This window comes from Misgurnus anguillicaudatus, unplaced genomic scaffold (genome assembly GCF_027580225.2).
Source record: "Misgurnus anguillicaudatus unplaced genomic scaffold, ASM2758022v2 HiC_scaffold_33, whole genome shotgun sequence".
Taxonomy (NCBI): Eukaryota; Metazoa; Chordata; class Actinopteri; order Cypriniformes; family Cobitidae; genus Misgurnus; species Misgurnus anguillicaudatus.
In genome coordinates, this window is record NW_027395283.1 from 4760381 (window position 1) to 4776031 (window position 15651).

Below are 15651 nucleotides of genomic sequence, written 5' to 3' on the forward strand. Positions count from 1 at the left end.
ATGTTTTCTTAACGTAACTCTTAATTTAATTTGTGTTAATATTGTGTTAATGTGTTAATGACGCTGTTGTTTCTTTAACACTCAGGATTGATTTATCTGAATTATAATGTCTGTTTATTCACTTTGATTTTAAGTTTAATTTGTGTCTGAATGTTATTTTCATTCAGTATCAGTTGTGGAGATCAGATTGATCAGATTCACCTCTGCAGCTTCATCATGGATCAAACACAAACATCAACACATGAAGATTCTTCTCCAGGATGCAGGTACTTTATAGAAACACTTTATTAAATAATATTTATATAATAGAAAAATATTTAAGTGTTGTTTTTATCACAATCATTGAAAAAATAACAGTAATGTAATTTAGTAATGTAATGTAAAGTGTTAAATCTGTTTTGTGTTATAGTTCAGATCATCAGAAGAGATCAGATTCAGAGTTCAGCTGTGTGTCTATGAAGAGTGATGCGTCTATGGGTCATATAACCAACTTTAAGAGTGAAGAGACAAGACCCGCACACAGGTATAAAATATCTTTACTACTATTATTGTAGTTTTTACAATCGTGTATTTTGTGAAAGAGATAAGAAATTATTCTTCATTATCAGACATATTCATACACAGAGAAAGCACCCATTTAAATTTACAGTCTTTGTATTAAAAAGTGAAAATGAGAAGATCATATGAAAGTTTTATTAGTAAGTTACATTCACAGCTGTGTAAAAACTGTAGAGTTAATAAAGTAATGTGAAAAATCTCACTAATATTAAAGTGTAAAGTGATTCTTGATTCTCATTCTTGCCGTTCAGACGAATCAGAACAGAATCTGACTGTCAGAGGAGGAAGATTGAACAATCTGAGAATCAACTACAAGACTTCAATGAAATCATGAATCCTCATCTTACAAACTCTCTAACTTCACAAAGGACGAGGACACAAGATTACAAAAACAGGAATATTTATAAAGCAGACGCTGAGGAAGGATTACACTCAAGAACAAACAACAAAGACTCACAAAGATTAAGACACACAAGGGCAAAATATACTAACAAACACAGGTGAGTGAGATTACAATGATTAAAAAAACAGCTGATAATGGTTAACGCTCGTGTGGTGTTCATATTTTTGTTACTTAGACTGAATCTGAAATCGCATACTTACTGAGTAGGTACTGAATTTCACTGAGTACTTAATGTGCGCTAAGACAGTACGTACATTCGTGTTAGTATGGACAGCATCCGCCATGTTGACGTTATCATGTGACCTATGACGTCGTAAACAGGACAGGAGGACGACATCACAATACTGCGATAGCGACTCAATATCAGACTTCTCCATATGATTTCTGGAATCACTCTCACGGTACTTTGATGTCATCCACCTGTTGATTCTTGCGGCGGTGCATAAACTCCAACAAACCTAATAACAGACATGAAAACGTATGTGTTTGTATGAGGGACAGGTGCACTAACACCTGATTTCATCGAGTAACTTCACAACTCTACTACGGTCTCTGTCAGTGTTACAGATATTATATTACACATTATTTTATACTGGACAAAAAATAAGTAAAACAAGCAGACTGTAATTTAATATCTATTGTCAGATAACATGTGATTATATAAACTTTAGTGAAGCAATGATGCTCTTTTATTTACTTAACAACAGGAAACACGAATAAAAAAGAATGAATAAAACCATCACAATAAATGAAAACATATAGAAGAGTGAATACCATGAAACAAAACTTTATTCAAATGTATCACATATTTACTGTCATCTCAACACAGCTGTGATAATTCTACAGCTTTATTTTCATGAATCAGCTGAGCACTTTGTGGTATATCCTGGCCGGTCTGTGCGTGAAGTCAGTGTGCTGAGGAACAGTCCTGTGTAACGTATTAAAATCACCCGATTGGCTGGTCTCCGGTCGATTGCTTTGCTTTCCCGTGACATCATGGGAAAGCTGGGATAGAAGTGTCCAGAATCTGGGCGGACTCAGTAGGGTATACGGGGATTTCTCTACTACTGATTTAATGAATACTGAGGATTCAGACATACTACTCTATTCACGCACTGTTTCCTCTTCTATATTTTAGGAAAGTAGGCGTTTTCGGATGATACTTAAGTATACGTGCCTCTGAATCTCACGAGAAATAGTCCATAATCCCGCTAATTCTCGCCTACCCTTTTTTCTGTATACGGAGGTTTCGGACATACTATTGTAAGAGCTGTAAGGTGGTGCCAAACCCTGACAGAAGGTATTTCCTGAAGCCAGCAGCAAATGGCTGAATCCACAGGGAATCGCTTCTTAATTCCTGTTGGATTATCATCTGAAACCTTTCTCAAAGAATTTACATCTACCCCCCAAGACAGTTTCCCCATGGTGTGGGACACCCTACCACACTTTCTCGTCCCCCTCTTCTCATGTTCTCAAGCAAACTGTATATGGAATGCTACATTCTGTATACACAAAGTATCTGAAACTGGTCTTGTTTGGTGTTATATGAAGTGTTTTAATTCAAGTGGTACATTTGGGTTTATTAATATGACAACAGGATTCAATGTTAATCTGTGACAATAAATAAGTAAACTTAACCTAATGTTGGGAGACAACTCCTAACTTAGACATGTTGACCAATCACCCACTGTATTTATATTAGGCTACACCCCTGATTTTTACAACAACCAATCAGTACCAAACTCCTATATGCTTTGTTCTCTGGTTATTTAAGGATGTGTAGAAGACTCAGACGGGACTTTCTATATCTAGAAATGCACCCCCGTAATGCTGTATCTTTGATACAGCATCATGTTTCTTTTTATTTTATTTTGAGGAATCTGTAACCAGATCTTCATCTCCTTACCAGGTATGCAATGGGTTTTCGTTTTATTGTTTTTTATTTGAATTGGATATATTAATTGGCTTTGAATTATGTTTTTCCTACCTGGTTAATAAATTGTTACGTTTGCATTTATTCTGCCTTACTCTGAATTATTGACTACAAGTAAATTGATGTATCCTTTGTTACCGCAAATCTACGATCAGGATTAAGTAGGCGTATTGTCTGCCATTTTGTATTTTGGTTATTTGGTCTGACGAACCACTTACTCATAATAGGGTTAAGTTTGGCGTATCGTCTGCCTTTTACTATTTTGGTCTGACGAACCACTTACTCTTAATAGGGTTAAGTTTGGCGTATCGTCTGCCTTTTACTATTTTGGTCTGACGAACCACTTACTCTTAATAGGGTTAAGTTTGGCGTATCGTCTGCCTTTTACTATTTTGGTCTGACGAACCACTTACTCTTAATAGGGTTAAGTTTGGCGTATCGTCTGCCTTTTACTATGTTGGTCTGACGAACCACTTACTCTTAATAGGGTTAAGTTTGGCGTATCGTCTGCCTTTTACTATGTTGGTCTGACGAACCACTTACTCTTAATAGGGTTAAGTTTGGCGTATCGTCTGCCTTTTACTATGTTGGTCTGACGAACCACTTACTCTTAATAGGGTTAAGTTTGGCGTATCGTCTGCCTTTTACTATGTTGGTCTGACGAACCACTTACTCTTAATAGGGTTAAGTTTGGCGTATCGTCTGCCTTTTACTATGTTGGTCTGACGAACCACTTACTCTTAATAGGGTTAAGTTTGGCGTATCGTCTGCCTTTTACTATGTTGGTCTGACGAACCACTTACTCTTAATAGGGTTAAGTTTGGCGTATCGTCTGCCTTTTACTATGTTGGTCTGACGAACCACTTACTCTTAATAGGGTTAAGTTTGGCGTATCGTCTGCCTTTTACTATGTTGGTCTGACGAACCACTTACTCTTAATAGGGTTAAGTTTGGCGTATCGTCTGCCTTTTACTATGTTGGTCTGACGAACCACTTACTCTTAATAGGGTTAAGTTTGGCGTATCGTCTGCCTTTTACTATGTTGGTCTGACGAACCACTTACTCATAATAGGGTTAAGTTTGGCGTATCGTCTGCCTTTTACTATGTTGGTCTGACGAACCACTTACTCTTAATAGGGTTAAGTTTGGCGTATCGTCTGCCTTTTACTATGTTGGTCTGACGAACCACTTACTCTTAATAGGGTTAAGTTTGGCGTATCGTCTGCCTTTTACTATTTTGGTCTGACGAACCACTTACTCTTAATAGGGTTAAGTTTGGCGTATCGTCTGCCTTTTACTATTTTGGTCTGACGAACCACTTACTCTTAATAGGGTTAAGTTTGGCGTATCGTCTGCCTTTTACTATTTTGGTCTGACGAACCACTTACTCTTAATAGGGTAAAGTTTGGCGTATCGTCTGCCTTTTACTATTTTGGTCTGACGAACCACTTACTCTTAATAGGGTTAAGTTTGGCGTATCGTCTGCCTTTTACTATTTTGGTCTGACGAACCACTTACTCTTAATAGGGTTAAGTTTGGCGTATCGTCTGCCTTTTACTATTTTGGTCTGACGAACCACTTACTCTTAATAGGGTAAGTTTGGCGTATCGTCTGCCTTTTACTATTTTGGTCTGACGAACCACTTACTCTTAATAGGGTAAGTTTGGCGTATCGTCTGCCTTTTACTATTTTGGTCTGACGAACCACTTACTCTTAATAGGGTTAAGTTTGGCGTATCGTCTGCCTTTTACTATTTTGGTCTGACGAACCACTTACTCTTAATAGGGTTAAGTTTGGCGTATCGTCTGCCTTTTACTATGTTGGTCTGACGAACCACTTACTCTTAATAGGGTTAAGTTTGGCGTATCGTCTGCCTTTTACTATGTTGGTCTGACGAACCACTTACTCTTAATAGGGTTAAGTTTGGCGTATCGTCTGCCTTTTACTATGTTGGTCTGACGAACCACTTACTCTTAATAGGGTTAAGTTTGGCGTATCGTCTGCCTTTTACTATGTTGGTCTGACGAACCACTTACTCTTAATAGGGTTAAGTTTGGCGTATCGTCTGCCTTTTACTATGTTGGTCTGACGAACCACTTACTCTTAATAGGGTTAAGTTTGGCGTATCGTCTGCCTTTTACTATGTTGGTCTGACGAACCACTTACTCTTAATAGGGTTAAGTTTGGCGTATCGTCTGCCTTTTACTATGTTGGTCTGACGAACCACTTACTCTTAATAGGGTTAAGTTTGGCGTATCGTCTGCCTTTTACTATGTTGGTCTGACGAACCACTTACTCTTAATAGGGTTAAGTTTGGCGTATCGTCTGCCTTTTACTATGTTGGTCTGACGAACCACTTACTCATAATAGGGTTAAGTTTGGCGTATCGTCTGCCTTTTACTATGTTGGTCTGACGAACCACTTACTCTTAATAGGGTTAAGTTTGGCGTATCGTCTGCCTTTTACTATGTTGGTCTGACGAACCACTTACTCTTAATAGGGTTAAGTTTGGCGTATCGTCTGCCTTTTACTATTTTGGTCTGACGAACCACTTACTCTTAATAGGGTTAAGTTTGGCGTATCGTCTGCCTTTTACTATTTTGGTCTGACGAACCACTTACTCTTAATAGGGTTAAGTTTGGCGTATCGTCTGCCTTTTACTATTTTGGTCTGACGAACCACTTACTCTTAATAGGGTAAAGTTTGGCGTATCGTCTGCCTTTTACTATTTTGGTCTGACGAACCACTTACTCTTAATAGGGTTAAGTTTGGCGTATCGTCTGCCTTTTACTATTTTGGTCTGACGAACCACTTACTCTTAATAGGGTTAAGTTTGGCGTATCGTCTGCCTTTTACTATTTTGGTCTGACGAACCACTTACTCTTAATAGGGTAAGTTTGGCGTATCGTCTGCCTTTTACTATTTTGGTCTGACGAACCACTTACTCTTAATAGGGTAAGTTTGGCGTATCGTCTGCCTTTTACTATGTTGGTCTGACGAACCACTTACTCTTAATAGGGTTAAGTTTGGCGTATCGTCTGCCTTTTACTATGTTGGTCTGACGAACCACTTACTCTTAATAGGGTTAAGTTTGGCGTATCGTCTGCCTTTTACTATGTTGGTCTGACGAACCACTTACTCTTTATCAATAGAGTAAAGTTTGGCACATCGTCTGCCTTTGGTCTGACGAACCACTTAATTTTAACTACAGGGTTAAGCATCGGCGAACGACTGCCTTTAATTATAAGGTCTGACGAACTTCTTAACTCTTGATTAGTTGTATGGTCGAGTTTGTGATCGTGAACCTGCAGCAGCTGATGCAAGGATTCTAAGCGACAATTGAGATCCACTTGAACGAGTCAATATAACGATGAGTTAAATAGAATGATCAAACGTTTATCCAAATTCTATATTTATATCAATTTGATTCATATTACAATACGTTTTATATCTTTGGAGTCAGATTATAAAGTTGCGTAACATTATAACGTCATTGATAAGCGCCGGAAAAGACCGAACGCGCTATAAACCTTCGCTATGCGTTTGGATTCCGCCGTTGGGCCAAACGGATGGATGGGGTCAAATTTGGACCCCCTTACACTATTCATTCGCCTACTGCTTTTTGCCTACTATATAGTATGGTAGTACGCGGTTTAGGATTCAGCCTTTGACAATGTCATCATTCGTATCTTAAAGCAATGCAGTCACACACATTTATGTATAACTGTTTACAGATGTTTACTTTAGCCTTATTGCAAGTAATATAGACAGAATTTATGGTTAATATTTGTCATTTACTACTGGTAGAGGACTAGTTATAGATTAAAGTGCTATTCGTTTTTGTGATAATATGAAATAAGAGAAGAAAATTCTATTCTCCCCCAAAGATTGAGTGAAAACATGTTTATCTTAAATAAGTATTTTCATCACTTTTTCATCTCAAATAAGTTTTTCATTTCATTTGATGTTTATTTTAACTTAATTTGAAATCCATCTAATGTCCACACACACTGCAGTACATTGTGTTGCTATTGGCTACAACCTAAAATTATGAAAATACTTGGATATGACATTTTACTTACACACACACACACACACACACACACACACACACATACAGGCATATGTGGTTTACGAGGTCAATGTGACTTTTTGGTGGTTTACGGGGACACACCTTTCCCAACATCCAATCGACATGAGAGTTATGTCAAAAAATTTAATTTGATCTACAAAAGACAAAACATGCTTCAAAATAGCAAATTCATTTTTACAACACACAAATAATAATTATGTGACATTTTACAGGCTTATGGGGTCCGAGCCAAATTGTGGTTTATGAGGACAATGTGACTTTTTAGTGGTTTACAGGGACACACCTTTCCCAACATCCAATCGACATGAGAGTTATGTAAAAATGTTTCATTTGATCTACAAAAGACAAACCATGCTTCAAAATAGCAATTTCACTTTTACAACACACAAATAATAAGTATGTGATATTTCACAGGCTTATGGGGTCCGAGCCAAATGGTGGTTTATGAGGACACTCACAGTTTATGAGGTCTCTCTACACACAAACCTAGCCCAGTGGCCGTTCTAGACAAATTTCACTATGGGGGCCAAGGAGGGGCACATTAAAAAAAAGGGCAACAAATGATATTTGAAGATTATGGGGTGGTTACAGGGATTAGTTTAATCCAGGATTACGCCTTTATTTAGTTATATTTAGGAAATATAACTAGTTTTAACAAACATGCCTTACTAAAAACATTACTTGTGTGCATTTTAAAGCAAAACAAAGAGCATTGATGTATTTTAAGATTTGTCAGTGCAAGTTGTTTTAAGTTTGTACAGCTCTTACATTTATTTTAGTCTAGGACTAGTCTAATCCCTGTCTTGGGAACCGCCCCTTAAACTTTATTAGGGCCCGAGCACCGAGGAGGTGCAAAGCCCTATTGTTTTTGCTCAGTTTCTTCTTTTTTTTCTCCGAAATGAATCGCATTTTTGGAGGTTTAAACATGCTCAAAAACTCATGAAACTTTGCACACAAGTCAGAAGTGACGACAATTTACATGTGGTATAGGCATCAGAAGTTGCCGTGTAGAAATGACTCTATAGCTAACCTGCAAAATTTCATGAGAACAGCCCTCCCGCTATAAAAAACAGGGGTGGCCAGAGACATATCTACACAGGCATGGGCCACCCTTGGCCTCTGCGTAGAACCGCCACTGACCTAGCCTCATCCTGGTTTAAGGGGACTGACAAACACAGCTCAATTTCACAAGTGGTCAAAGGTTTTCATTGCTTTTAAAATAAGTCTATTCCACTCACCAAGGCTGCAATAAGTATTATTATTAAAATAGTTTTTATGTAAATATTTTGTAAAATCGAATTTATTTTGATTGAAGCTGAATTTTCTTGAAAAAAAAAAATATATATATATATATATATATATATATATATATTTTTTTTTTTTTTTGAATGGTAATATATTATGGTTTCCACAAAAATATGACTGTGAGCAATGATGCTGAAAATTCGACTTTCGATCATAGAAACAAATTTTAACTTAATATATATTCACATAAAAAACAGTTATTATTAATTGAAAATCTTTCACAAATTAGTTTTTATTGTATTTTTGACAATTAATTCATTTTGACAATAATGTAATGATGATAATCTTGGATAATTAACTCTTTCCCCGCCATTGACGAGATAACTCGTCAATTAAGAGAAAACGCTTCCCTGCAAATGACGGGAATTTCCAACTTTCCGCAATGCCTCACATGAAAGAACTCTGTGTATGTTTTAAAGATCGCTCTGCATCTGATCTCTATAAAAAGGCCTTCACAAAAATGGAATTATCTCAGCTTTTTGCTCAAAATTGGGTGTTTTTGAAGAACCCTTTCCATATTTGAGAGGTGATAAAAAGAGAACTAATGAAGGTATGATGAAACAGGGTTTTTTTTGTTTGAAAGCAGAGGGTCTGTTCTTTCATTTGATATATTGTTTGTTTTTATATTTATAGAAGAACATTTTCTGGAGGGCATTAAACTTTTGTCAAAATCATGAAAAATGCTGGCGCTGGCTGGCAACTTTTTTTAAACGCTGGCAGGGAAAGAGTTAAGAGAGTAAAAATGTTTAATAAAAAAAAACATTTTTTTAATTTTAAAACTGTCATAGCATTACAATCTAGTGCTGCCAAATGATTAATCACGATTAATCATTTGACAGCACTATTACATTCAGAACATATTTACTTTGTGACGGGAATTTAAAAAACATTACTTTCAACAGCAATAACATTACAATCAGGAAATTTTTACTTAAAGGAACACGCCCACATTTTAGCTTATTCACAGTATCCCCCAGAGTTAAATAAGTCCATACATATTATTCTTATCTCTGTGCATGCTGTAACTCTGTCTGACGCAGTCCCCGCTAGCTTAGCTAAGCACAACGACTGGAATGGCTCCAGCTAGCATACTGCTCCAAATAAGTGACAAAATAATGCGAACATTTTCCTATTTATGTGTTGTGATTTGTATAGTCACACCATTTACAAATATCAAGGTCATATGAGACAGCCATCTTTTAACAGTATACAGAGCTCAAAATTAACTTTTTTATTTGGTAGCACTGATGCTCCCAACCTTAAAGAGTTAGGAGCACCAAATTTGAAGCACCACAACTACAATGTATAAGTTAAAAGATTTATTTTATTAAAAAATAAACACCACAACTGGACTTTACACATCCTATGGCCAGGATTTGAAATTTGGTCTTTTTTGCTGCAAACAGTAAAACAAATCTGTAGAAATTACAATGTTATATACGGTAATTTACCGTAGATTTAAATTTGTTATTTACTGGCAAGAGTTTGTTCAAAGTTAAATACATTTTAAATATTAACAAGTATTTATCTTTACAGAATAAAACTATACAATAACAGCCTCATGCAAAGCATTCTGGGAACCAGAAGTCATCATCAACCTTTTTCTGTTTTTTGCTTCAGATTTTGTTTCCCAGAATGTTTTGCTTGATGCTGTTTTTTAGTTTTACTCTGTAAAGACAAAGACTTGTAAATGTTTAATGTTCATTTAACTTTGAACAAAATGTTGCCAGTAAATAACATACATTTAAATCTACGGTAAATTACCGGAAACCCAGCTGCAATTTCTACAGAATTTTTTTACAGTGTAGATTGCTAAAATTATACCCAAATGCTGTTTAAATAATATAGCAGCAATAATAATTTAACAATTACAGGTAACATAATTATGATTACAATAAAAAATCTAGCAAACACGTAAAACACTGATTAATTGTGACATTACAAAAGGATGTTTGTCGGATATCCCTCAAGCAGTATGCGCTCATACATCATCAAACACTATTTGATAGACAGGTCAGTGTCTCCATCAATAATGAACACATTTGTCACGCACTTTTTGTGTTTTTGGCACTTTCGCCATGTTTAAGCAAGGTCTCGCGCTTAAAACATGTGTATTCTGCAACCAACGCCGTTTTACCTGCAACCTCCATTAATACAGTAGTAACATTGGCTGTAGTCATCTCGTTCTCTTCATTCTCGCGGTTTGTTTTTTCACATTTTCGCGCTTTGCGTACCAACGTAGCACGGTAACAAGGAATGATTGACATTCATATTAACCAATCTGTGCTCTTCATTAAATGCAAGAACTTAATGGTGAAATTTGATTGGTTATGTAATGCTGGAGAGAACGCTGAACCTGGAACAGCACACAGCATACACTATCTAAATCAAGTCATACCACAACAAAATAGGCAGTCGCAAAAATGCTCCCAAATATTTTTTAAAGGGGACATAATATGAAAATCTAACTTTTTCCATGTTTAACTGCTATAATTGTGTCCCCAGTGCTTCTATCAACCTAGAAAATGTGAAAAAGATCAACCCAGTAACTTAGTTTTGGTAAACCATTCTCTGCAAGCATGTGAAAAAATAGGTAATTGTAATTTGGCTCCACAGCACAACCATTTAGTACAGAGAGAAAGAGAGAAAATAATTCACAGCACAATTGACTTTCAATTGCAACAAACCACCATCATTGTGATCAGTGTTTGCACTTCATCCGCTCATTTGCATTTTAAATGACACACCCAAAATGGCACACTTTTGCTCAGACCTAGATTAAGACTTGGTTTACATCTTTAAAAAAAATCTCATAATATGTCCCCTTTAAGGTTGCACAGATTAAATTTCGGCCCCATATGCGACCAAAACAGTCGCAATTTCGAGCCCTGGTATACATACTGGGAACTATATTCTCAAAAGGCGAAGCACTGCTACATGGGCGGAGTGATTTGCACAACTCTGACCGAACTCTCTGCTCCTCACCAGGGGGCTTCTCGGGGGCTGCGAGCAAATCACTCCACCGCCCAAGTAGCAGTGCTTCGCCTTCTGAGAATATAGTTCCCTGTATGTATTCGGTTAAAAGATAGCTGTGTCTCATATGACCTTGTTATTTGTACATGGTGTGACTGTACAAATCACAACACATAAATGGGAAAATGTTTGTGTTATTTTGTCACTTATTGGGAGCAGTATGCTAGCTAGAGCCATTCACTTCCAGTCTTTGTGCTAAGCTAAGCTAGCGGGGGCTGCGTCAATTACAGCAGGCACAGAAAAATATGTATGGACTTATTTAACTCTGGGGAATACGGTGAATAAGCTAAATTCCCAAAATGTTGGCGTGTTCCTTCAATGACGGCAATTACAAAACGTTACTTTAAAATCAACAGCATTACATTCTGAACATTGTGACTCACTTTTCCATGCGCTTAAAGGTTTCAAACAAAGTCTCTGAGATTTTGCTCTGTCCTATTTTGTAGCACTGGATGCTCACATCTTTTACAGACCTCACATTCTCTCACTGACGCCAAGTGACCTTTGCTGATGTGAGATCTGAAGTGTCACATTACAGCGTTCACTGGGGCGGCAGTGGCTCAGTGGTTCATGTAGGTTGTCTACAAACCGGAAGGTTGGTGGTTTAATCCCCGGCTCCACCTGATCAAGTGTCGAGGTGTCTTTGAGCAAGACATCTAACCCCAGCTGCTCCTGATGAGCTGGATGGCCCCTTTCATGGCTCACACCGCCGTCGGTGTATGAATGAGAGAGTGAATGGGTGAATGTGAGGCAAATTGTAAAGCGCTTTGGATGGCCATAGGTCTGTTAAAAGCGCTACATAAAATGCAGTCCATTTACCACTCACTTCAGCTTTTGTCCAGGGTTTTTTGAGCGTACGCTTTCCTCTGCCAGAGACTGAAAACAAACAAGATGATAAATTGTTAACATAACTGACTACCATTTTTTAACCTTTTAACCAGAACTGGTTCCCTGCCTGAACTAATATAAAGATTTAAGTAATGTTTACTCAAATTAAGCATGACAGTGTTCAAATTTAAGAACAGGTAAGCCAACTCATTAAATGAATGAAATTAAAACCCAAATTTACCACACCATTGTTTTGAGAGACATTTATGACAAGTGTTTGGTCCTTCAGATGGGTACTTCAGGCATGGTTTCCTCCTTTTCAAAGGCTCTATGGAAATGGATAGGCAAATCATTGTTTTACAATGCTTTGTCTACATATAGAAATATTATTATTATATAATTTAAGTTCTCTGAAAAAGAGAATATAAAACTCGAGTGTCTGTAGACCTTTCACGACAGCTAATTATTTCCATCCGGGACGAAACAAATGATTGGCTTGCGCGACTATCACTCTCTCTCGCGACCATGGCACCACCCCTGTTGCTACGGGATCTGCCCACACATACGCAAACCCGATTGATTATCCAGTGCACGGGGCACGAAATCTATTAAGAGCAAAAGTACAGCAGAGAAAGAACATTCAGATCTCACAGTACCTGCATATCCAGTCAACAAAGGCAAACGAGGCAAAAAAAAGGAATAAACGAAGAAATCAAACGAGAGTAAATATCGCGTGGCTTTTCCTCAAGTCGACGATGCGGTAGTGGTATTGTCTCCGGAGTGTAGTCCTCATCAGAGTCAACAATGCTTTCATCACGGAAACTCTTACATGCAAAACATTGTTTATGTTATGAATCTTCCACAAAATTCACCTTTATTACAGTGTAACTGATGGTAATGAAAAAACTTGTATCAATGCAACCTATTTTTAGATGTCTTATAGGCTAAATATAACTAGCTTGTTCGTTACCAAATCAAAAAAAAATATTTTAAACTTTTCCAGTATCGATATGCTAGCTTAATAGTGAGTACTAAAAGCCATCCTATTTGTTTATATTCATATTGATAAAGTTAGGTGTATTATTACATGTGATTCTGACATGATGTTACTACATGCACCGCGCTCCTTCCTCTCCGCTCGTCTCAGGTAAATGATGGTTCTCCCAGAAAAGCAGTCGCGCGTTCATGTGTTTTGGGGGCGTGGCTTTAGAAGAAACCCAGAAGGGAGGGGGTGGAGTGAATGGAAAAATGAGCTGTCGTGAGAGGTCTACAGACATTCGATTTTTATACTCTCTTTTTCTGGATACTTGCATTTTACTTATGTATTGAAATATAAAGACAGTTCAAACTAATTTGGACTTTTTTAGACTTAAACCTGCCTACTCTGCCTTTAAGTGAAGAGGAAAGTATTCTTTGTTAAGGTTATTTATTGAACATTTTGACTTCAACTGAAATCAAAGCACACATTGCTTGAAATGAAAACAGTCACATTTTAGTTTACTGTATACTGCAAGGTTTCCTAAAAAAGTAGAATGAAAAACTTTTTTTAAGTCTAGTAATTCAGGGCTCCAGACTAATGGCGCTTTTCCATTGCATAGTACCCCACGGTTTGGTTTAGTTTGGGTCGGGTCAGCTTACTTTTGGGAGCTTTTCCATTGGGATCACTTCGTAGTACCCGATACTTTTTTTCGTACCACCTCGGTTGGGGTTCCAAGCGACCCGAGCTGATACCAAACGTGACGCGTAAACACTGTAGTTCACTGATTGGTCTGAGAGAATCGTCATCGGCGCCGTCATCCTATTATGTAAAATTTTCGCTTTAGCTTAAGCTTGCTGCTAGCTTGCGCTGTCTCGAGCAAACATGTTGTCATCTGTGCTCTGTTTTAAGTTTCCAAACACCCTTTTAGCGATTAAAAACATCCACAGGTTGTGAATCAGGAACACATAAAAGTTTTTTCCAGACTTGCAGTTTGTGGCGGCACATTCGCGACGTGCACGTCCGTATTATTTATGGTTTAATGCAACTTCATTGAGGCTCAGCGGAGCGCCGTCGACAGACGCCACGGGTGTTTGAACAGAAACTGTTATGTGAGACAGAGGTAGTTATAAACGCGATGTGCAAAGTAAACTTCTATTTGTGGTGGCCAATTTTAATTTTGTGGCGGCACATTCGCGACGTGCACGTCAGTATTATTTATGCTTTAATGCAACTTCATTGAGGCTCAGCGGAGCCGTCGACTGACGCCACGGGTGTTTGAACAGAAACTGTCATGTGAGACATAGGTAATTATAAACGCGATGTGCAAAGTAAACATCTATTTGTGGTGGCCAATTTTAATTTTGTGGCGGACTGATAAATAAATGTATGGGAATGTACAAGGACGCTCTCACTTGTATGATGTCACAGCCGTATGCAGCGCAAATATAACGACACGCCTATAAGTCCTCCCACTGCGAAGTGATACTAAACTCAATGGAAAAGCTAACCACGCCAAAGTGAGGTGAGCTGACCCGACCCAAACTAAACTAAACCGTGGGGTACTATGCAATGGAAAAGCGCCATAACTTTTTTGTTATTAGGAGTACTTAAAAGGAGTATTTAAAAATTTAAATGCCTAGAAGGGGAAAAAGTCTTCTTTATGCACGTTGCAGAAAATGACAGAGGCCCGAACGTTTGCTGACTAGTGTTGCCAGATCTTACAGCAAAAAAGAAAAACAGCGAACAAGAAAAATCCAATAATAAACCCAAATAAATCCAAATGCTTTATTTCAAAAATCAAAATATTCGTACAGGCATGTTCACACTTTAATAACACCAAAATCTTGATCGGTTCATGTGCCAAAAGCCATAAACGGTTAAGCACCAAAATGGTATATAAGTACAAAAAAGACGAGGACCTTGCAAACTCCCAAGATAGCGCGCTGTGGACACAAATGCATGCAGTACACAACACCAAGACGGAGTTATTGCAAAACATAACATTAATTAAATTATTTTTGTCAAAGCTGTGAGTGTTAAGCACGCGAGGCGGCAGAACGTGGCTATTGTTATCTCTTTGTCAATCATCACATTTTCATGAGTTTGCAGTGTTTTCGAGGCCTATGAAAGTCTGACAATGTTCTGCTCTGTATGTTCTGCTCTTATATTTCACATATAAAGAAATTCAACCAATGGTGAGGCTTAACGACAAAGGGTGAGGTGGGAGCCAGGAAGTATAAGGCTATCTAAAATATTGCCAAAGACGGCGTTACAGGGACGCAGGAAGTATGACAAGGGAGACGCAGCGTCTCGTTCCCTTCTCAGGTGACAACAGTTACATACGTAACCCAACACGTTTTCATGTGTCAAACACTACTATGCAAAAAAGCATTTTGGTATGAATCAACAGCTTACCATCCTGTGAAGCCTAATGTGCAAACAGTACTGTTGTTTAAGACGCAGTTTCTGTTTTACATCGCCTAATGCAATTTTGAGTTTGGGAACTTATAGCATAGCAC

At 37.7% G+C, this 15651-nt stretch overlaps 1 protein-coding gene and 1 long non-coding RNA gene across 4 annotated transcripts in view; one reads left to right on the forward strand and one right to left on the reverse strand.

Annotated features, from left to right (window-relative positions):
- Positions 1–216: 216 nt before the first annotated feature.
- LOC141363158 (protein NLRC3-like) overlaps positions 217–15651 on the forward strand; it is a 60492-nt gene continuing 45057 nt past the window's right edge. Inside the window, exons 1-3 of the mRNA XM_073865732.1 lie at positions 217–266; positions 410–523; positions 810–1058. Of these exons, the coding sequence (XP_073721833.1) occupies positions 217–266; positions 410–523; positions 810–1058 (413 nt within the window). The remainder of the gene's footprint in view (positions 267–409; positions 524–809; positions 1059–15651) is intronic.
- Positions 8507–15651, reverse strand: part of LOC129429700 (uncharacterized) — a 39411-nt gene continuing 32266 nt past the window's right edge. For all 3 annotated transcript variants that reach the window (XR_012368847.1, XR_012368845.1, XR_012368846.1), the window contains 2 exons: positions 12400–12481; positions 8507–12201 (listed from right to left, as the gene is read on the reverse strand). This is a non-coding gene — a long non-coding RNA (uncharacterized lncRNA). The remainder of the gene's footprint in view (positions 12202–12399; positions 12482–15651) is intronic.